The sequence below is a fragment of the Nuphar pumila genome, chromosome 7 (genome assembly GCF_984573655.1).
Source record: "Nuphar pumila chromosome 7, dmNupPumi1.hap1.1, whole genome shotgun sequence".
NCBI classification, from domain to species: domain Eukaryota; kingdom Viridiplantae; phylum Streptophyta; class Magnoliopsida; order Nymphaeales; family Nymphaeaceae; genus Nuphar; species Nuphar pumila.
In genome coordinates, this window is record NC_143255.1 from 6,156,197 (window position 1) to 6,180,199 (window position 24,003).

Genomic DNA, 24,003 nt, shown 5'->3' on the forward strand with positions numbered 1-24,003 from the left:
TTTGCAAAACCCCTATCGGATTCATTGTGCGGAAATCCGAAGGTTCCATCATGGTTTCTTCCTTCAAGGAATCCATTTCATTTTCTGCCCAATCAGGATAAGGGTACAAACCTGAGTCTCCTTTGATGAGGTATTTCATTTAACTGCCCAATCAAGATAAGGGTACAAACCTGAGCCTCCTTTGATGAGGTATTTCATTTTCTGCCCAATCAGGATAAGGGTACAAACATGAGCCTCCTTTGATGAGGTATTTCATTTTCTGCCCAATCAGGATAAGGGTACAAACCTGAGCCTCCTTTGATGAGGTATTTCATTTAACTGCCCAATCAGGATAAGGGTACAAACCTGAGCCTCCCTTGATGAGGTATTTCATTTTCTGCCCAATCAGGATAAGGGTACAAACCTGAGCCTCCTTTGATGAGGTATTTCATTTTTCCTCCCAATCAGGATAAGGGTACAAACCTGAGCCTCCTTTGATGAGGTATTTCATTCTTCGGTCAGGTTAAGGGTTAAACTTGAGCTTCGTTTCTACACGAGGTATTTCCCGTCCCATCTAGGTTAAGGGCAAAACTTGAATCTCACTTCTTTTGAGGCAAAATTTTTCTTCTTTATTCTCCATTTCATATCTACCATTTTCATCAGGGCTAATATTTTCATATCCAGTCAGATCCTTCTAACTGGGGCATTTTTATAGCCCAAATTTGGTGTGTTTTCTTTGCCACTAAGCTCGTCCTCAAGACGGCTTAGTAGCAAAGAGGGGCATCTGTAAACACCCCAAATTTTCCACATCCATTCTCGAACAATCCTCCTCAGGCAGTGCCAACCCTATTAGGTCAGTGTGGGAGTCAAACCCCGAGTCAGTTTCAGAAAATCACCATTTTACCCATTTTCACTAGGAAAATTACCATTTTACCCGTAGGTCATCTCGGACCCTAGTCAGTCGGAGTCAACATAGTTCACTGGTCAGTTCAGAACATTTAGAATATCAGTCATTCCAAGCTCATCTGATCTCACAGTGAGAAGACCATTTTCATTTCTGACCATTCCTGCCAAAATGGGATCATTTCTTCAAAAATGAGCTCATTTCTCACTCAAATCCAAGCCAATTGTCTCTGAGTCAGTCATTCATAGTCAGTCATATTCCTCAGAGTCTAACTTGAGCTCACCAGGAGTTCAAGCGCTGCAGTTTCAGTTCGAAACCATTTTTAAGTGTCCAGGAGCCCATTTTAGTCCATTTCAACTCTTTTAGCTGAAATTGAGCTGAGTTCAGCCAATTGAGCTAGTGTTCGAGCTTCGATTTTAGTTCACGTCAGTATTATTGACCTTTTTCTTAGCTCAAAGTCAGTTCAAGTTCGTAATTCACTTCACTCCAGCGACCATTCTGTACCATTTCTCTAAAAATGGCAGCTTTTCTTGAAAATTCAGTCGAAAAGGTCAGTTGAGTCAGTGCTTTGTCAGCTCATTGGAGTTCTGAAACTCTAAAACCCAGCTCAATCTAGCTCATTTCAGTTCAATCCAGCTTGAACCTCAATTTTCAGTGTCACTCTGACCCAGTAGAGTCCCGAAAATCATTTCTTGAGCTATTTTGCAAATTTTATCAATTTTAATGCTTTTTTAACTGGTACAAATGTCTGTCGGGGTCTAACATCCAAAATTCTTCATTCAGGGTCTGCATTTCTCATGTTATTTCTCATCATTTCATATCATTTCTCAGCATTTCATAACATTTCATCAAATTTCATTCCATTTTCGAAGTCCAGAACTCCAGTTTTATAAATTTCAATCCAGAACAAGTTTCAAAGCTTTCAGAAATCAATTTCAAACCCTGGGTTTCCAAAATTGACATTTTTACCCCCGGGACTCTAAATTTGGAAATATTTTCTCAAGAAAAATAATTTGGATTTATTTCAAACTCAAATTTTTAAATTCTACATTGGATTTGCTTTGCAACGGGGTATTGAACTTCAAAATCTGAGCTCGTTTCAAAAACTGCCAAAAATAGCTCGTTTCGTTTGGAAATATTTTCTCGAGAAAAACAATCTGGATTTCTTTCAAAATCAAATTTTCAAATTCTATACTGGATTTGCTTTGCAACGGGGTATTGAACTTCAAAATCTGAGCTCGTTTCAAAAACTGCCAAAAATAGCTCGTTTCGTCTGGAAACTTTCTAAAAAGACTATTTTACCCCTCTAATCATCAAAATGAATTTCAAAAGTGGAATTTAGACCCGCTCTGAGATGGCCCATTCATTTACTTTTCTATTTTATAAAAAAAAAAAAAAGATGTTTCTTTTTATTTGTTTGTTTTTGTTTTTATTAATTTTTATTTATTTATTTTATTTTAGAGAGGTGGGACCCACAAGATGGTCACCCAAACCTCCAGCCCCACTTTCCATTTTTTTTTCTCATTTTTCTTTCCCTTTTCCTTTTTCCCTCCTTTTCTTTCTTTCCTTTTCTTTTTCTTTTTCTTCCTTTTCTTTTTCTTCTTTTCTTCCCTTTCTTTCCTTTCTTCCTTCCTTCCTTTCCCTCTTGCCCAGCCATTCACGTAAAGGGTTCTTTCCCCCTTTCCCCTTTTCATTAAACCCTAGGTAAAATCCAATTAAAACCTAAGTTCTAAAACAAAAAAAAAAGAAAGGAGAAAGAGGCTACGGTGGCCTCTCTCTCTCTCTCTCTCTCTCTCTCTCTCTCTCTCTCTCTCTCTCTCTCTCTCTCTATCTCTCTCTCTCTCTCTCCCCTTTGGCTGCAACTCCCAGCCATTGAAGCACCTCCAAGCTCCCTCCTTCAGCCGGCACATCACCTTCCTTGTTGCAGTTGGCTCCTCCTCCCTTTGTAGCAGCTGCAGCCACCACAAGGAGCCTCTTGACAGCAGCCATCCCCCTTTGTGGTTCCATTTTCTCCAACGTTGAAGCACTTCATTCCATCTTCCATCACCATTGCTTCCAACAAATATCAAGGAGATCCCCCTCAGCCTTTGCTTCAACTGATCCAAGGTAAGCCCCCTTTGACTCATCGGATTTGCTATTTTTTTTTTTTTCCTTTATGCGATTTTCACTTTGCTACCCTTTGATGTGGTATACACGAGCTTCGTCTCTATGAACGTGATGTGTAGCCAATATCAATCGGATCCAAGGTGACAAGAGGACTTCTTTCATGATCTAAAATAAATAAATAAATAAATAAATAAAAACATGCATCTTATGCATATGGACTGAGAAAGCGATGAGATTCATCCATTCAATGGATTGGATCTCTCACTTTGAGAGTCAAAAGCAAAAAAAGAGTGATTCATGCCCCCTTTTGAGTGTTTTTTTTTATTTAATTTTCATATTCCATGCAGTTCTTTTGATGTCATTTATAGATTGATTTCATTTTCGTTTTGTCCATGTTAAGTAGAATTGTTAAATCCATAAGTTTCCATGTCTACGTTAAGTCCAGTTATAATTCCATGTGGATGTCGTGATTCAAAAATGCTGGAAATTTTACTGTATTTAAATTTGTCTATCTGTGATGTATTGCCAAAATATCTGATTCAATTCGGGTTTCGGAACCCATCCAAATCGGTAAAACCCTAAATCGGGTTTTCTGTCTCTCTGATTCTCCAGTTTATGCTTTGGCAGACTTTAAACTCTGGTACCACCATTGTGGAAGATTTGAATCATTCTCCAAAAATCACAGTGGATTAATAATCAAATCTAATGATGATTTGAAAATTTTGAAGTTTTTCCAGTTAGTTTTACTTTGTGTAAAAAATCGAATTTCTCAGACCCCTGGGAAAATCTCGATTTTCCTCCGTCAGGGTATAGACAGACCTTAATTCACCAAATCCGTTCAATCTGTAACCTGTATGCAAAAACTCTCAACACGAAAGTTGTTCCTAACATAATTTCCTGTCATTTCACAAAATTTGAGAATTTTTGGATCTGCTTAAGTATTTTTCCCGAATTTTCTCTTTCTGTCTAACAGATTCCAATGTCCAGAAATTCCAGAGATTTAGGTCTCTGATAACAGTGTGACTTTTTCCAAACCATAACTCGAATCTTAATGGTGTCAAAATATCAAATCTTCCTCTGTTTGTCAGAGACATTTTCCCACAATTTCATCCTTTTTCCCATCTGTATTCTATTTTTCCCACATTTTATACCAAAACCTGTCTGTTTCCTTCATTTACTAGAGTCGCCGGATTCCGATCCAACTTGCCGGAGTGGCATAGCTCCGACCATAGATCAAAACCAGAAAGTGTAAAAGGAAAAAATCCTTGCCTGACTGTCCTATGTCACCCCATAAAATTTGGGAAATTTTTATGGAAGTTTGATATCCTAAATCTCCTTTAGAATTAATATTTTAGGCAAAAATCACAAAATTTAGGGTTTTTATTTGAATTTTCATATTTAAAAATACAAAAAAAATAGATTTTCGTGCTCCATTCTGTTTTTAGGGTTATTTTAGGTGTCCATGCCAAATTTAGTTTAATTCCAAGTTCATTTGCTCTATGTGTTAGTTTATCTTTAAATTCAGAAGCGAAAATCAAGCGAAAATCAGGTTAAATTCGATATTTTATGATATTTTCGCCATTTTAGGGTTTTTATCATGTACATAAGCATGTAGAATCATATTAGGGTTAATTTAAATCTCCTTTGCATTTCATATTTTTCAATTTTGCAAAATTTATTTCAGAAAACCCTGGTTTCAAGGCCATAGTCTTGTTATCGGGGGTATTTTGGTCATTTTGACCTAAATTTCGAAATTTCAATTTCTAATTCTCCAAAATTTCATGAATATCATCATATTTTATCATATTATGTTTGATTTATTTCATTTGATTTTCAAATTTTCAAAATTTACAAAAATTCTTTCAGAAAACCCTGATTTCAAGGTCATTAGGGGTATTTTGGTCATTTTGACCCCAACTTCGAATTTTCAACTTTATTTTCGAAATTTATTCATTATTTATCATGTTTATATAAAAGATGGTATGAATTTAGGTTTATTAATGAATAATATCTGATAATTTCCCATATTTTTGGATAAATTCAGAAAAACCTACATTTTTGTGCTAACCTTGTTTTCTAGTTTTGCAGGAACATCCAAGAAGAAGACTTAGTTATTTTATTTCTTTATTTTATTCAATTTAATGTAAAAAGCAATGTAATATTTGGAATAAGAGTGCATTGCATATAGTTTAATTTATGCAAAATTTTAATATGTGATGTATGATTCATGCATTTATTTCAAATTCACTATGGTTTACACAAATGGCACATGCACAAGCTCTTATGGAGTTTATAAACTCGGTGGGATTCGTATTTATGGCCATAGTCAGAATACGAAGAAAACCAAGATTTATGATCTTCGTATTAGCCACATTCAGCCTACACACTTAGGCTAACTTCAAAAATGCACTGCATTTCTCAAAGTTTCAAAAGGATTTTCCAATTCCTCAATTGAAATTCTCTTTTAAACTCATATTCATTCATTCATATCATTCAAATTGCATTATTTTCAAATTCATTTTCCAATTTCAATTTTAGATAAATCAGTTTTCCCAAAAATTTCCAAGTTTCTCTGGATTGGATTTTCTCAGAATTCCAAATTTTCAAATGAGATTTCAAGGCATTTCCCAAGTTCAAATCAAGATTTTCCTATGTTTTCAAATTCTCAAATTTCAAAATCACAAGTTTTCAGAAATCGATTTTCTCATATTTTCCAGTTTTCCTGAGAATTCATTTTCCATTTCAAAAGTCATTTTCCAATGAATTTCTTAAATTTTCTTAGAATTCTCAAATCCATTTTCTCAGAAAAGCAATTCCAAATTTCAAAATCGATTTTCCAAAGTTCAAGCTTTTCTGATAAATCACTTTTCAATGCAAATTTCTGATTTTCAATGAACTTCAATGATTTTCCCAGGAATCCCAATTTCAAGTACTTTTCCAATCATTTTTCCAACATATTTCAATTTTCCAAAGCAAACATCATATTTTTTTTTCAAACTTACATTTTTTTAAAAATTCCATAGCACAAGCCTGATTCTTTGTGCATTCTAGGAAAAATAGAGCATCATTTAGATATTTGAGTCAAGTTAAAGCACATAATTGATCATTGGTTCAATTACCCCTGGTAAAGGCGCCAGGAACGGTTGAACCTCGTACCGACAGGCGGATCCCATTCTACGGAATTTTCCTGCAAATTTTCAAAACGGAGGCGAGTAATTTTCAAAACCAATTTCAAAACTTTGGTCGAGTTTGACTCGCGAAATTCATTTCTCTCTCGCAAGGGAGGGGAAAAATTTTTGCGATGATAACAGTAGGCGGTGCTCATCATCAATCTGGTACCTTGCAAAGCAAAGAATTGTCCATAACGTACTCATGAACATGACATATCTGTCACTCACAATGGTGTGTGGCATACCATGCATACGAAAGATATCTCTCATAAACACCTCTACATTATCCTAGTTGTGCATGGTGTGCCAGTGCTACGAAGTGCACGTATTTGGATAGTCTATTTGCTACCACAAAAATCAATGTTCTTCCCTTCTCCCTTGAGGGAACATTGATGAAGTCTATCGATATATCTAAAACTTGCTCTGGCACCGACAATGATTATAGAAGACCGGTCAGAGCTGGTGCCAACAAACTCTCGAACATGATGCTTGATGCCAGCCCACTCAAGCTCTCACTACACCCTAAAGTAGGTGTGTTGGTGCGGGAGTGCAGTTGAAGTGTTTTATGAGGATATGATCCTTGTCAGTGGGGAGTCCACTGATACTATAATCTGTCAGATCAATAATGCCCTTGCCTCTGATACCCTTTCAATTCACCTCAGTCCACTTGTTGCATTATCTTTTGCATCTTCACACTCCATTTGTATGCCCAGGCTAGGTCTTTCAAGAAGAAAAAGGTCACCGTCGATAAGCTTAATAGTGTGAGTTCCTCTTCTTGCCCTTTTCTCGATAGTGCATCTGCTACTCGATTGCTCGATCCTTTTTTGTATTGAATCTTAAAGTCGTAACCCATCAACTTAAAGATCAACTTTTGTTATAATGGAGTGGTGATCCTCTTATCTAACATGTGTTGTAGGCTCTTGTGATCGGCATAAACCATAAAATGGTGTCCCAACAAGTGAGGTCATCATTTTGTTCACGATGATGATGATAGCCATGAACTCCTCATACGTTGAGAATCCCTTCTTTTTCTTCGCTATCACTTATTGTAATAGGTGATAGGGTGTCCCAACAAGTGAGGTCATCATTTTGTTCATGATGATGATGATAGCCATGAACTCCTCATACGTTAAGAGTCCCTTCTTTTTCTCCGCTATCACTTATTATAATAGGTGATAGGGTGTCCTCTCTTACCCAAAACAGTCCCAACCCTTAAATCGTGATGCATCCATCTCTACCTCAAACTGACGAGCAAAGTAAGGAAGAGCTAGCACGAGGGTGGTGCACCATCCCTCATTTCAGACTCTCCAATGCATGTGTAGCCTCCTCCGTCCACTGAAATGTCCCATTTTAAGTTGTATCAAGGAATGCGCAAGTTGTGAGTACCCCTGCACAAACATTTGATAGTAGTTAGCCAACCCCAAAAACCTTTAGGGACATTGAAATCAGCCACTACTGCATAGCCGATATCTTCTCAGTGTTTACCCCCACCCCACTAGTTGACATAACGTACCCCAAGTACTAAACTTTGCTCTGAATAAAACTGCACTTTGACCTCTTGGCATACAACTAGTGTTGGTCGAGAAGTCAAAATATTGTCCTCGGGTGTTGTAAGTGGGCCTCCCAATAATTACTATAGATGGGAATATCGTCAAAGAAAACAATAACAAACTTTCAAAGGTAAGCTCAAAAGATATCGTTCATCAATCCTTGAAAAGTGGCTAGAAAATTAGTTAAATTAAAGGGCATGACTAAAAACTCGTAGTGCACCTCGTGGGTATGAAAAGCAGTCTTGTGTATATCCTTAAGGGCCATGCATATCTAATGGTATCGAGCTCTGAGGTCAAGCTTAAAGAAGTAGCATGCCTCTCTCAATTCATATAGCAACTCATCTATCATCGAGATTGGGTATTTGTCATTCACGGTGATACTCTTCAGGACTCTATAGTCAACACAGAATCACCACGTCCTATCCTTCTTCTTCATCAAAACCACTATCGACGAATACGGGCTCTTGCTGGGACAAATCACACTGGCCTTCAATGTCTCTTGTACTAACCATTCTATCTTCCCTTTTTGCACTTGTACTGCTATGCTTTCATACTAGCCAGTTTGGCATCGTGCTCTATCGGTGTCATGCGGTCGTGGCTCCTCATGGGTGGCAGTCTATGTGGCTCACTGAACAATGATTTGTACTCGATCAGGACCTACTCCAACCGTGGGTGATTCTCTACCTGATCCTCTATTGTCGTACTGTCAACCACCATTAGATATAATTGTGCATCTCCCTGCCTAAGGGCTTCGGTCATCTGGTGCAACTCAGTCTTAGTAGAAGGTGCTCACAGTGTTGCGACTATAGTGATCATCTTTCCTGCATGTTGGAATTTCGTCCTCATGTCTATGAAATTCTACTCTATGCTACCTAACTACTAAAGCCATTGCATCCTGAGCACCATGTCTTCCCCTTTCATGGGCAACATAAACAAGTCAACTGCAAAGTGGTGGCCTTACATCTGTAATTGGGCATTCGGGCAGTGAGCATCACACCTGAGCGTGTTTCTGTCTCCCACCACCACATCAAAAGGTGTTTGCAGAATCGTAGCACAAATCAATTTATGGGTCGTCTTTGCATAAATAAAGTTGTGTGTTGACCTGTGTCTATCCGTAAGATATACTCAACTTTTTCATCACACCTGGTACCTGCATAGTCTAGGGGACCTCAACTCTTTCAAGGGCATGATAGGAAATCTCTGCAGTCTCGTCAGTTTTTTGTCTTTGGCTCAGTCTCAGACCCCTCTTCCTCATTATCCTCATTGTCCAAGTCACACACATATAAGTAAAGTAGCTTTCACTTGTGCCCTGACCGCCACACCTCATCATAATTGTAGTAGAGGCCATTCTTCCGTCTTTCTATTATCTACTCACTGGAGAGTGTACGAGTCTCTCATCACTTTCTTTGCACAGGCCTCACAAGAACCTTCCCTAACTCGGTTGTCAAGGTGGGTCCTATAGACCTGCCGAGTCTATCTATCCCACGTGACATGCCCTCTATCTAGATGCTTTTTGTCACCATGGTCAGTCATGGCCATCTAATTGTTGTCCTATGCAGCTTCTCCTTTGACAAACAAGCTAACTCAAATACCTGTTGGAGGCCAACCAGTTATTCTGCCTACACCTTGGTTTGAATCTCCCACTTTAGGCTAGCTATGAAAGTACCTATTAGTGTAGTTTTCGGCCAGCCTATTACCAACGAACTGCGCCTCTTGAACTCTGTCTGATACTCTACTATTGTCCATGTCTGCCTCAGCTTTGAGAGGGTTATGTCAAGGTTCACAAAGGCGGACGGTCCAAAGCTCACCGTTAATGCCCTCAAAAACATCCTCCAGTCTCGTGTCTCGTTCATCCCCTCGAACTAGTGGTATCAACATATCATCTACTCTTCCATATTAATAGAGGTCATTTATACTATGTCGTCCTCTAGGGTATGGGCCACTCGAAATTACTACTCTATGTGAAATAACCAGCTCATTGGGTCATTCCCCGAGAATTTTAGGAACCCTAACCTTAGGTGACAAGTTTGGTAGGGCCCATGGTCTTGGTGTGGCACCATCTGCAGCTGGTCCATCCCTCATAGAAACTACTAGTGCCTCTCCGTAATCTTGGCATTCAACCCCTTTGCTCGCTCATCAGTTGCCGCTAGTCGTGCATCAAGAGCTTCCATTATGTGGTTTGTCTCTGTTATCAATTCTTTGAAGTTAGCTTGTCCGTTGAGGGTCTGCTCGATATGGGTCAGGTGCTCCTCCATATCTATCCAGAGCTCTATGATCATTTTTTCTGTGTCATGGTCATCTATATACTCAACCTCTCTGGTGAAGGGCTATACTTGGCTAGTCTGCTCTACTACATTGATATTGCCTGACCCACTGACATCTGAAAATAAAAAGGTCAATTCCCCAAAGTGCAAGGCCAATAACATCCACCACCACTTACAGCCTGCACGTGAGAAACTTGATGTGAGTTTGCATGAATTTCTTTGGCCAAGTGCACTCTGATATACCTACAATCTTCCAACTCCTCGGATCACGTTCCAACAATGGCGACGTGTCCAGAATAATTAAAAAATCCAAGACTGGAGGCACCTGGTCTCGTTCGATTCGAGTAAACGAGAACATTGAGAGGGAGCGTGTGGTGTCACCGATCACATGCATGATGTCATCTCTAGTGCACGTGCTAGCCTTTTCCTATAGGGTGCAGTAGTATGTAGGCCATCGAGAGGGATGAGTTTGTTCGCAGTGCAAGGTGCAAGCTTGTGCACAAGCATAAAGAAAGTGACATGGATGGGGAATAACCACTGAAGATGGAAGGTCCTACAGGCTATTCAATCTCGAAACAGTAGGGCAGGGACAACAACCTCTAAAAGCTCGGTTGTTGTGGGTGGCTCGTGTGCTGCCTCATGAGGTCGAGGAACAGGGAGAGAGTGATCATAAGGAAGATGCTAATTGCGACAATAAAGCTTTGTGTATCAAGAGGCCCATCCAGGAAGGCGTTCAACAAAGGAATCGGGTGAACAAATGGCGTTAGGCACACGGTGCTGCACTGATCTCTACAAAGCTTCAATTGTTTAATCTTCGAAGATCCTTAGTGAGAAAGAAGCCTCGGATGGACCGAACAGGAGGAGAAAGGAAAGGAAGCGAAACAAAGGGAGGAGAAGAGAGAGAAGAAGGGAGGGTGTGTCGCAAGTCATCCCCTGTGGGTGGATCGACCCCGTGAGAGAGAGAGAACGACGATGGTCGATGGCAGCAACAAAATATGCCAGTGAGCAGCAACACAAAGAGAGAGAGAGAGAGAGCTCTATTCGGTGATGGATCCGAGCAGCATGCACATGGTGGTGATGGCATCATACTACCAGTTGAAGTCGTAGCCTGGCTCTAATACCAATGTTAGGGTGTTGATCTTGGGATCGGTTCTCTAACTTATTTTCAAAAATCGTGAAGGGCATGAGTCATCGTTGATGCGCTCAAGAATCTCGAGAAACTGCGGATGTCGTGATCAAAGGGAGAAACATGTTCCCGACAATCGGAGGTGGTGGTTCAATCAAATGGAGATCCTTAATCTTAATGATTGTACCCTAGAAAAACATAAAAGGAGAAGAAAGAAGGAAACATGATCTCGAGCAGGAGAGTTCCCCCAAAGCATGCAAGATACCTTAAATTTTGGCCTAAGTCCCCCTTAAAATAGTTTAGGTGCAGATCGGATCGAGTGTGGATTCGATTTAGTACAAACCAAAGCAAGTACAGACCGGTTTATGATGGATCCAATATCAAACAACTCAAACCAAATCAACAAGTCCAACACCCAACTAAATGGATATGATTGATCCAAACAAGAAAAGAACGAGAAACGGATCTAGTCGATCCGTAATAGTTTGCATCACCAACTTTGAATCATGGTTAGCATTCTCGGGACTCAGACTCGGGCAAGTCAACTCAGTAACTTGAGTGAGTCAGAAATTTTTATTGAATTTATTGAAAATAAATAATTATTATGTAATTTATGATAAAAAATAAAAAAATTACATATTTTGTGTGATTTATTATATAGTAATAAACATACTTCAAAAATTCTATATATATATATATATTAAATATAGTTAAAATATTAAAAATGGCATTTTCTCTATTTAAAATTAAAAAATAGTGTGTTATTTGCAAAATATCATCATCTAGTTGATAAAAACATAAATGTCACATTGTAATCATGATGTTTTGTATTCTAAACATAAAATTTTTAGAAAATATAGAAAATTGCATGAGTTAATTAGATTCATTAGAATTTGGTAAAATGCTTATTTAATATCATTATTTTAGTATTAAATATTATCATTTAATTCTCCCTCCCTTTCTCTCTCTCTTTTGAATGCTAATAAATTCTCATCCATCGAGTACCAACACCAAATGCAACTTACCAAAACTTGTTTAATGCATTGAAAAATATTTTGAATTTTCAAATTGATGTAGCTTCTAATTCTCATCCACCGAGTTCTCTCTCTCTCTCTCTCTCTCTCTCTCTCTCTCTCTCTATATATATATATATATATATATATATATATATATATATATATATATATATATATATATATATATATAAAATCTAGCTTTGAAAAATTAAAAGCTTTTAATGCTTTTAGTTAATGTTTTGAAAGATCATCTTTTGCCCCCTATTCCTCATCATCCTTACTGTTTGAGTCGCACACCGCCACACCTCATCACAATTGTAGCAAAGACCCTTCTTCCGTCTTTCTACCATCTGCACACTATAGAGTGTGTGAGTCTCTCATCACTTTCTTTGCACGGGCCTTGCAAGAACCTTCCCTAACTCGGTTGTTGAGGTAGGTCCTATCGACCTGTCGGGTGTATCTGTCCCACACTACCTGCCCTCTATCTGGCTGGTTCTTGTCGCCATGGTCGGTCATGACCATCTAATCGTTATCCTCTGCAGCTTTTCCTTTGACAAATGAACCAACTCAAATACCTGTTGGAGGCCAACAAGTCATCCTGCCTATACCCCGGTCTGAATCTCCCACTTCAAGCTAGCTATGAAAGTACCTATCAGTGTAGTTTTTGGCCAACCTATTACCAATGAATAGATCCTCTCAAACTATGTCTGATACTATACTTTTGTCTGTGTCTGCCTCAGCTTTGAGAGGGTCATGTCAAGGTTCATGAAGGTGGACAGTTTAAAGCGCACCATTAACGCCCTAAAAAACATCCTCCAATCTGGTGTCCCATTTGTCCCCTCGAACCGGTGGTACCTGCATATTGTCTCCTCTTCCAAATGAACGAAGGCCACTTATACTATGTCGTCCTTTGGGGTATGGGCCACTCAGAATTACTACATTGTGCAGAATAACCACGAATGTTAGGGCATTGATCTTGGGATCGGTTCCCTAACTGATTTTCGAAAATCGTGAAGGGCATGGGTCCTCGTTGATGCGCTCGTGAATCTCAAGAAATTGTGGATGACATGATCGAAGGGAGGAATATGTTCCCAACGATCAGAGGTAGTGGTTCAATCAAAGGGAGATCCTCAATCCTGATGAATGTACCCTAAAAAAATATGAAAGGAGAAGAAATGAGAAAATGTGATCTCGAGGAGGAGTGTTCCCCAAAATTATCCAAGATACCTTCATTTTGGGGCTAAGTCCCTATTAAATAGTCTAAGGGTGAATCGGGTCCAGTGTGGATCCAATTTAGTACAAACCAAAGCAAATACAAACCGATCTATGATGGATTCAGTATCAAACCATGCAAACCAAATCAACAAGTACAAAACCCAACTAAATGAATCTGATTGATCCAAATAATAAAAGAATGAGAAACGGATCCAGTCGATTTGTAACAGTTTGCATCATCAACTTTGAATCATGGTTGGCATTCTCGGGACTCGGACTTGGTCGAGTCAACTCAGTTACTCGAGTGAGTCAGAAATTTTTATTTAATTTATTGAAAATAAATAATAATTATATAATTTATGATACAAAAATACAAAATAACATATTTTGTGTGATTTATTATATAGTAATAAACATACTTCAAAAATTATATATATAGTTAAAATATTAAAAATGGCATTTTCTCTATTTAAAATTAAAAAATAGTGTGTTGTTTGCAAAATATCATAATGTAGTTGATAAAACATAAATATCACATTGTAATCATGATGTTTTATATTCTAAACATAAACTTTTCAGAAAATATAGATAATTGCATAAGAGTTAATTAGATCCATTGACATTTGGTAAAATGCTTATTCATTATCATTATTTTAGTATTAAATATTATCATTTAATTTCCCCTCTCTTTCCCTCTCTCTTTTGAATGCTAATAAAGTCTCATCCACCGAGTATCAACACCAAATGCAACTTACCAAAACTTGTTTAATGCTTTGAAAAATATTTTGAATTTTCAAATTAATGTAGCTTCTAATTCTCATCCACCCATTTGTCTCTCTCTCTCTTTATATATATATATTTTAAATCTAGGTTTGGAAATTAATGCTTTTAGTTAATGTTTTGAATTTTTAGCAAAACATGCTTTTAGTTGATGATGTTTCATTCACATGGCAGATAATACTCGGCCTGTTCAATGATAAACTCGTCCGAGTCAAAATATGACTCGGACTGAGTTTGGTCCTATAACCGAGTTAAACTACTTTCTAAACTCGGTTCGGTTAGGTTCCGATCTGAGACAACTCGGACGTCATGATTTGACTTGCGGAGTTAGCCAACTATGCCTTGAACCAATGTGTTTTTCAACACTTTTCCCAATGAGCATCTTTGTGCAATCGCCATTCCTTTGATCATTTTAACTAGTTTCTTTTTTGTGGCCCTCCTTTAATAAGCTGAATCCACTTCCAGACTATGTCACAATGCTCCATGGATTCAGATTCTACTCGAGAGTTTGAATTTTTTTTTTTCAAAAATGATACATAAGTTTACAAAATTTTTAATTTGTCAATCAATAAAAAACTATTTTTGAATATTTTAATAGTAAAAAATGTTTTTTAATAAAATATGAAAATAATGTTGTACATGTGAGTGTCTATGTCAGCATGTCTGAACGTGTCCGCTCGTGTCACCAAACATACCCAGCCAAAATGGCATGTGCCTGCTATGACATAGCTTCCACATGCTCAACCTGTAATAGTTTAAATTGTGTTAATTTGCTGAATTTTGCAGCACCTCGCTCGAGCACCATCTAATCAAGCAACGCCTCACGGAATCAAGTTTCTTCTTCAACAGGTGGACCAGATGAGCATTGTTGAGGATGCTGAGACCACCACTGGCAGCGACTTTTTGGTGGGCCCCATTGTATTGACAATGAGCGGTGGTGATGAAGGTTACGAACAGTGGTGATTTGGAAACACAAAATTTGTGTTTTGACATATCACCTGACCACGAATAGAGACATCCAGACTCTCGCGTAGCGTAAGTGCTTAATTTGTAGGTATCTTTTACCTTCAATATATGGCTATCCATCTTTCTCACGAGTACCTGTTGTAGACCATCGATCTGATCTTGTTTTTGCAGTACAGTACTCCAAACGATGCCTGACGTGGTAAGCTTAGTGTGGGATATCATCAAGACCTTGTGGACGCCCTTAACCCGTCAGATCAGATATGCCAGACACCTACACGAGAACTTGGGCCAACTCGAGACCGATATAGAAGAGTTGGGCCGTCGAAGACAAGACGTGCAGACAGAACTGCAAGCTCGACGGTCAGATGGAAGCACACCCAAGGCGCAGGTTGAAGGCTGGCTGAAAGATGTTGAAGAGAAGACAAATAGTGTAAAAAGCTTCCTTGCAGACAAACATGACAGGGCGAGTAAGCGTGCTTCGAAGATGATTGCGGAGGTTGCTAAACTCAAGAACAAGGGAGAGTTTACCGCGGGATTGACCAACCCTCCCCCTCCACCGCTACCACCAACCGAGATTCCTGTAGAAAAAACGGTAGGCCGGTCGATGGAAGAAACAAAGGAGAGCGTAATTAAGTGTCTTGAAGACGATGGTGTGGGTAAGATTGGAGTTTGGGGTATGGGAGGAGTTGGGAAGACCACTCTAGCCAAGCATATACATAACATAGTCAACGAGAGGCGTGTCTTTGACCATGTCATGTTTGTGACTGTATCGAAAGAACCGCTTAACTTGAATAGGCTACAGAAAGAGATCTTCCAACAGATACTAACAAATCAAGAAGAAATCTCCAAATGTTCAAGTTTAGATAGCACAGAAATGGCTTCTAGGCACTTGTTCTCAAGGTTGAAAGTGAAAAGGTTTTTCCTAATTCTGGATGACATGTGGGAACGACTGGATTTGTCCGAGTTGGGAGTGCCGAATCCGAGCAGAGAAAATCGAAGCAAACTCCTATTGACCACTAGATCTAATGAAGTTTGCCGTGGAATGGAAACCGATTTCCAGATCAAGGTGAGCCCTCTTAATCACGAGGAAGCCTGGAAATTGTTTTGTGACAAAGCTGGTGATGTTGCCTCAATGCCTGAGATCAAGACTGTTGCTGAACAAGTCGTTAGAGAGTGTGATGGTCTACCGCTAGCGATTGTCACAGTGGCAAGAGCAATGAGGGGCAAGATGGATAAAGCACTATGGAAGAATGCTTTGAGGGAATTGCAGGATTCGACATCAACGATGATGGATATGGATGACAAGGTCTTTGCACGCCTGCAGTTTAGTTACGATAACTTGAGGAGCAACGAGTTGAGAGAGTGCTTTCTATACTGTTCCTTATTTAACACAACTCTAAGAGTATCCAAACCTAATCTAATAAATAAATGGTGGATAGAAGGGCTTCTTAGTGAGCGTGGAGCTGATCAATATTGCAGCCTGGAAATTATATGTATATTTGCATGATTTAATGGTGGACTTGGCCTTAAAGATTACAAGGGGTAGATATATTGTAAAAGTCGGAAATGATTTTCACAAACAACATAGGGGAACAATTTATACGATGTTTAAATCAACTTATGAGAGAACTATGAGGATGGCATTGGCACGTCGTCGTCCCGAAATTAAATGGCAAACAGCCGAAAGGATCTCATTGTCATGGATTGAATCAGGTAGTCTTCCAGAAATTCCTGACTGCCCCAACATCTCAACCCTGTTTCTCATTGGCAATACTTCAGGTAGTGCCATTTCTGCCCAATTCTTCACCCACATGCATACTGTGCATGTTCTTGAACTATACAATATCAGTATCGAGTATCTCCCATCATCAATTGCTGAATTGAATAACCTTGGTTTGCTCCGCATTGACAATTGTCCCAATCTGAAGGGTTTTTTGCATGTGGAAATACCCCCAAAGCCACTACATTTACCGAAGCCCAAGACTGATGGTAGCAGTAAAGGTACTGTTATACAGGAAGTGAATAATGACAATGATAAAAGTATATATTGTTCGTCTCTTCCCAAAGTTGCAAGTATTACATATGCTAACACTACCGCTACTATCGGAGATCACAACAAGCCAAGGGGTGACAACGACCGCTACTTTCTCAATATCCTTGCCTTGCATAAGAGAAATTGTTACTCAGGGCTGTCCAAAGCTGCGTAACCTCCCTCTAACACCTGGGAGCAAAGCATAATTTGAACACTTGGAAATACTACATGTTATAGGTTGTCAAGCATTGAAGGAAATATTTCATACCGGTGATGAGACTGCAACCACCTGGTCCGTATCCTTGCCTTGCATAAGAGAAATTACAGTTTATGATTGTCCTAAACAGCTTAACATTCCCCTAGTTGTTGGAGGTGAAAAATCATTTGGAGCTTTGAAAGATTTGGAAATTAGCATCACAATGAACTTTCCCAAATTGAGAAAATTAAGACTCTTTGGGTTGTCATCATTGGAGAAAATTTGCAAGGGGATGACATTTCTCAACTTACCTAGCTTGGAGGAAATTCATGTTGTAAGATGTCCAAAGCTTCAAAACTTCTTTTGGTTTAAAGATGGACAATTACCACCTAACCTAAAGTTCATTGGAGTAGACGAACAATGGTGGAATGCGTTGGTGTGGGGAGATGACAAAACAAAGCAGGCACTCCAACCGTTCTTGCAATTCATTTCAGACTAAATATGGATCTTCTGAAACAGGGATCACTTACAGGTACATGCTACATGCTTGATGTGTCTCTTGCAGTCTGCTTGGTAAATTTCCTTTTTCCCTACCAGTTTGAGAGTTTTTCTTTTTTGTGGTTTTGGTTTACCACTGTTGACGTTCGTCTACTGCTCGCTCGTGGAATCTATATTCCTTCTTCAAGAAGCAGCCAGAGATTGTCTTATTCCTTCTTCAAGAAGCAGCCAAAGTTCTTCTTCCTCCCTTCGTCATCTATGTCGCTCGATCATCTGCTTCCTCCATTTTCCATCTGCCCAAGGTGCTCATCATCTTCTTCTTTTCCTTGCTCCCTCTTCCTCTTCCTCTTTTTTCTTCATCTTTTCATTTAATTGTGATGGATTTTTCCACCTTTTTGTTTTCCCCTTTTTTGGGTAATAAAAATTATAGAAATCCTTTAGAAAAACATGATCACACGTGTTTTCACTTTTCTGTTTCTAGAAATTCACTCACTTGTTGTATAGTTGCTTGATCCACAACATCTTCTTCTTGTTTTGTTTTATGTTTTAGGGATTTTGTAATGATTTTTATTTTTCCTCTCTTTTTTGTTTTGTGTTACTTCCCTTTTTGTTTTTAGAAATTCACCATGAGTTGTTGTATATTTGCATGATCGACAATATTTTCTTCTTCTTTTTTGCTTGATTTTGAGGGATTTTGTATTGATTTTGATGTTTCCCCTGTTTTTTTTGTGTTAATTTGGTGGAATCAATCCCTAGAAAAGATGCCCGATTCATTTCATCACTAACCAAAAAACCCAAAGATAAAAGAAACCAAAACACAAAAATAGATCACCATCTCCCTTAAAGGTCATGGCATCCGCTAACTTCTGCTAAAATCCTACATGCACAAAGCCTGATCGATCGAGATTGAGATAGTCTGCTCGGCCTGATCGATCGAGATCGTCTCTGCTCAGCCAACCCAAAAGAGGAGGAGGAGATCGAGATTGTCTTCTTTATATGCACAGTTGCAGCTAGATCGAGATCATCTTCCTCATCTGCGTTGCTTCTCCCTTCTTGATCATTTGCATAATATCGTTAAGTAGCCACAAATCATCTGCTTTTGCCTCCCCCCTTTTTCATTTGCATAAGGTGAGCTTTCTCTTCTTTTTCTTCTTCTTTCTCCTCCTCTTCCTTTTCTTCTTCTTCCTCCTCCTTCTCCTCCTCTTTGTTTTCTTCTTCCTCCTCCTCGTCTTCTTTTTTTCTTCATTTTTCGTTTAACTGTGAGGCATAGTCGCTCCTTTTTGTTTTTCCTTTTTTTCTGTAAGAATATTTATAGAAAATCATGGTCGGTAGTGTTAAACCTCCTCTTTCTTCTCATGATCTTCAAGAAACTCTATTTTTTGACTAAGAACTCATCTTTCACATTGTAGCTGCATATTCCTTGTTATTTTCTTAGCATTTTTATAAATTGGTTGGCTTTTTTGAATTTTGGTGGTGACTACGCCTGAGTGCAAAAATGCAGTGTTTGTTGCTTATGAATTTGCAGAGAATGGCCTTCCTTTCCTTTGTTTATCTTTCTTTTTCTCACGTAGAGATTTTATCTTATTTTTGTTTTTCATAATTTCCTGATATTATGGAGGCAGAAGAATATCTGAGATTGATATGGCAATTGATGGAAATAGATGAATGACATGTCTTTTCAAATCTGTTTAAATTTTCACTCTTTCTATAAATGAGTATATAGAAATCCTTCAGACATGATCAAAAGTGTTTCCCCTTTTCAGTTTCTAGATATGCATGATGAGTTGTTCTATAATTGCATGATCAACAGTATTATCTTGTTTTGTTGTTTTTGAGAGATTTTGTACTCAAATAAAACAAGTGGATATGATTTTCAATTGTTTAGCACATGAACTTTATGACTCCCAGGCTATGCTAAATGACACATGAACCTTGTCCATTTTTAATCTGATTCAAGGAGATTAAAAATAAGGCCATTACATATTATGATGCCACAGATGGTTATATTGATATATTGCCAATATTTTTTTGAAAATATTGCAATATTAATGCATTAAAGAGAAAAACTTATTTTAAAAGGTAAAATATGCTGATATCTTCAAATTTCACCCAAAAAAAGATAGTGTTAACTTATGATATTAAATTAGATTTTCAGAACTTGCATATCATCTTGTTTTTTATTTTTTTAAATATATTCTTACTCACTGCCTTTCTATTTTCAAAACTTTTTCTACCGTTTACTTTGTTAAATGCCAAGATTTTCTTGAGATTTTCCCAAGATTCACACACACACACACATATATATATATATATAATCATATTTGCTGCAATTTATCGAGTTTTCTCAAACCAATCTAACCCCATAATGTGTTCAGCTGGTTCATTCATTAGCAATTGCGCATTGGATCGGGTTGTTTCTACATAAAAATATGATTTATTTCGATCATGAAATTTTAGTTCTTTTTAGCTCATTGACTTTTTAGTTTTTACGATTCATTGTATTTGCTATTGTGTTGTCCAAATGTTTACTCATGATTATAGAAATCTTTTGTTGTTTGAAATTCTGCTTTTTGCATCACAAAATTGACATTTAAGGTTTGTGAAATTTGTTAAGTTACACTTTTTTGTCAGACTATTTTTTGCCTTTATTGATTTACACTTCTCAAATGCTCAACTCCATGTGGACATCTATAGCCAGGAGTCTCAGGTGCAGGTATATTGTTGCTACCTTTTTTTCTCATCCTATTAAACAATTGTGTTTCATCCTAATGATCTTATTGTCTATACTTTGTTGTTAACATTTTTCAACAATATGAATTTCATTTGGATGTCTTTTTATTCTTTGGAAGCCTTACACTTCTTTGCATATTGCAATCAAGCGGTAGAGGTACTTGGCAATCATACCTCTGTCTGTTGTATTTAGCATGTCTAGGTTTTTCAAGTGAACATTTACAAAGAGTTTCTTTTAAAACAACAAGAATGTACAACAAATTCAACACATGAATCTAATCATCACCAAGATTCTATGTGTCATCTTCTTCATTATCTCGATCTGCCCCTTCAGCTCTTCTATGCTGATTATCTCAAACATCCTACAAGAGAAAAGAAAGGTGAGTATTGATAAACAAAATATAATAACATAAATTATATGCAATGCACCTAATCTAAGACAATCAAAGTAACATGAGTGAATTACACATAGTCTAGCTAGCAATAAAGTGAAAGATATTAACAAAATTCAGATATGTGTTCTAAGGCTGATAGAAAAAATTCATAGTGATTCAATCATGCAAATATGTGTTCTAAGGTTGTCAAAAAACTCTTATATTGATTCAATCATGCATATATGTGTTCTAAGGTAGTGAAAAAACTTTCATAGTGATGAAATCATGCTTATATGTGTTCTAATGTAGTCAAAAAACTTTAATAATGATGAAATCATGCATATATGTGTTATAAGACAGTCAAAAACTTTTATAGTGATGAAATCATGCTAATATGTGAAGAAATAATTCATATACTAGCTTGAAATCTAACGACATAAAATAAATAACATGAAACTTTCATACCTGACAGGCACCTGCAGACGAAGTTTTTTTGTCCCAAAAAAATTTGCACAACTCATTACAGACAACATCAAAAATTGCTTCATGTAAATAGTCATGCATTGTGTCCTTAACAAGCTGGCGGACACCATCCCATGAATTAGGCGGGTCAGTCTGATGCTTGGAGCTGATGCTGGCGAAAGAACTCTGAGAGTCATGGCTGGAAGAGGCAACGACTGGTGAGGTATTCATATTACTCCCAAACTCGAACACACGACCCTTTTTGGGTTCACCTGTTATAGTCACCCATGTTGTATGATCAAAAGGCGGATGCTGAGTAGAGTCATCACCATATCGCTCTATCATATGTTTTTCGTATGACTCCTACAAAGTAATGATTATAGTGTGGATTAATAATTAAGAATTATAATGTTTATGATAACTTATATATTATAATGTTTATTAATACAATAAATGCATGTCGTTGTTGTTCTCGCCTTCTCTTATACGAACTCTCATGTGGTCTTAAGTTTATTTGTTTCAACAAACATATCCTTGTAAGGCATAATGCCTCCTTTTTCTGCTTTCTGCGAAGTTAAATAATAAAAAAATTATTTAACAGGTATGCAATAATACTTATAAATTTGACAATATATATATTGATGAGTTACCATTTTCTTTAGGTGGCTCCCAAAAGGCCTAGATCCACATGTGTGTAGATGGGCATCAGGCATCTTCACTTGGTTTTGTGCAGTCTTCGCTGAGCGGTTTCGAAATTCGTGCCCCGCCTACTTGTTGCACATTGCATCTCAAAAATCTGACCTGATAGTAGAAGTGTCATGACCTTTCCACTACAGTGGATCATCTATCCCGCCAGATGCTTTTATTGTTATAGTCTTCATATTGTGCAGCATATATGTAAATCGACTGATAGTCACCTTCTGTCACACCTTCCTCGCGTCCTGCTCTCCCATCGCAATGGCGAAGTAATTCGAAGCCTACAAATAATTTTAGAAAGTTAGTAAACATGACTATAATAAAAAATTAAATATGAAACACATTAGCTATGAGAAACGATTATATACCATGAATGAGGACCACAATCTGTCCAATACCTCCTTTGGGTACTCTTTTCATTGCGCGACCGGTCCTGGTAGATGTTGAACTAGTGACTGCCTAATCTCTCGTATTACTTCTTATGGCTTGAACCTCGCACTGCACATGAATTGGTACACATTAACTATCAATATACAATATTTATAAGATAAGTATAAGATAAGTGAAAATGAAATACTTACGATCGATTATCGATATACACTATTTGAATGAGTAGTCGTGTGTCAGACTGAGAAGACTCTGCATCTAGCATCATCTCATGACTTGTATGAACAGTTGGTATAGGTGGGTCATGTGCAGGTGAAACATCATCTATAGAAAAATGAGTTAGAAATTCACACAATACGCATTTAAACTAATGAAGTATATAATTAGTTAAATGATATACCTATCGAAGTAGCCTGTGAAGATGAAGGTTGTGACTGACTACCACTAGGTGCTCGACCATTGTAACCTTCGTGAATCATATTCTAACAAATAAAAAATTTTATACAATACATTCAAATATTGCAATACATTTGAATCATTCAAATCATCGCAATACATTTCAATACATTCAAATCATTCACATCAAATATTGCAATACATTAAAACATAAGATATAGCATCACTTGTTAATCATGAAAATAACTTCATGCAAGACATTCACATATTGCAATACATTCAAATCGTAAGTCTATGCCTATCAAAGATACATAATTAAATAAGAAATAACTTCATGCAATACATTCAAACATTATAATAGCTTCAAATCATTCAAATCATTGCAATACATTCAAATCACATGAAAGGCATAATCAAATTGAAAGTAACTTTATGCAAGCATAGATACAATCACATCAAACATTATAATACATTCAAATCATTCATATCAAAACAATGTCAAATATGTACCTGCAGCAAACACACTCCAATATCCCACTAACTACTAGCATTAAATCTGAACTCTAAAAATAAGAACACTTCTATTTTTATATATTAAAAGCATGCTCAGCATGATCTCCGAACTCCATCAAAGCAGTCCTAGATATCCCTACCAAAACATTCACAGGAAGCAGGGAGTGGGACCCCCCGAAGGGAAGCATCGGGATGCAATGGTTGAGCCCCCTACCGAAAATCAATCATAAGGCAGATCGGGTCTTGCCCCCTATCAAAGCAAAAAAATTTCGGCAGGGGGTTCTGCCCCCTATTGAAATTATTGAGGACAGGGGGCGAAGCCACTCCCTGCCAGAGAAAACAAAAGGGCAGGCGGTTTCTCCTCTTGTCGGAGAAGTCAAGAGGACAGGGGGCGAAACCCCTTGTCCTACCGGAGATCGGGGCAAAGGAAGGGCCTAGCAGAGGCGATCGGGGCCTCTGTCAACCCCTACAGACTACAGAGGGGTGGGAAGGGCCTGGCAGATGCTATCGGGCCTATACTAGCCCTCCGGTAACAATAGGGGGGAAGGGGGAAAGGAGGAGGGTTACTTGTGGGAGGTCATCGGGCAACGGGCAGGCGACGGGTGGGTAGGTGATGGGAGGCCGACGGGCGTTGGGTGGGTGA

The 24,003-nt window shown here is 38.0% G+C and overlaps 2 protein-coding genes across 10 annotated transcripts in view; both read left to right on the forward strand.

Annotated features, from left to right (window-relative positions):
- The window catches only part of LOC149830988 (putative disease resistance protein At4g10780), a 243,302-nt gene that overhangs the window by 167,157 nt on the left and 52,142 nt on the right, over nucleotides 1–24,003 (forward strand). The gene's annotated exons all lie outside the window — the stretch shown is intronic.
- Nucleotides 15,264–16,583, forward strand: LOC149830989 (putative disease resistance protein At5g63020). The gene has a single exon (XM_090011863.1). It carries the CDS (start codon nucleotides 15,264–15,266, stop codon nucleotides 16,581–16,583), a length of 1,320 nt encoding a protein of 439 aa, XP_089867989.1.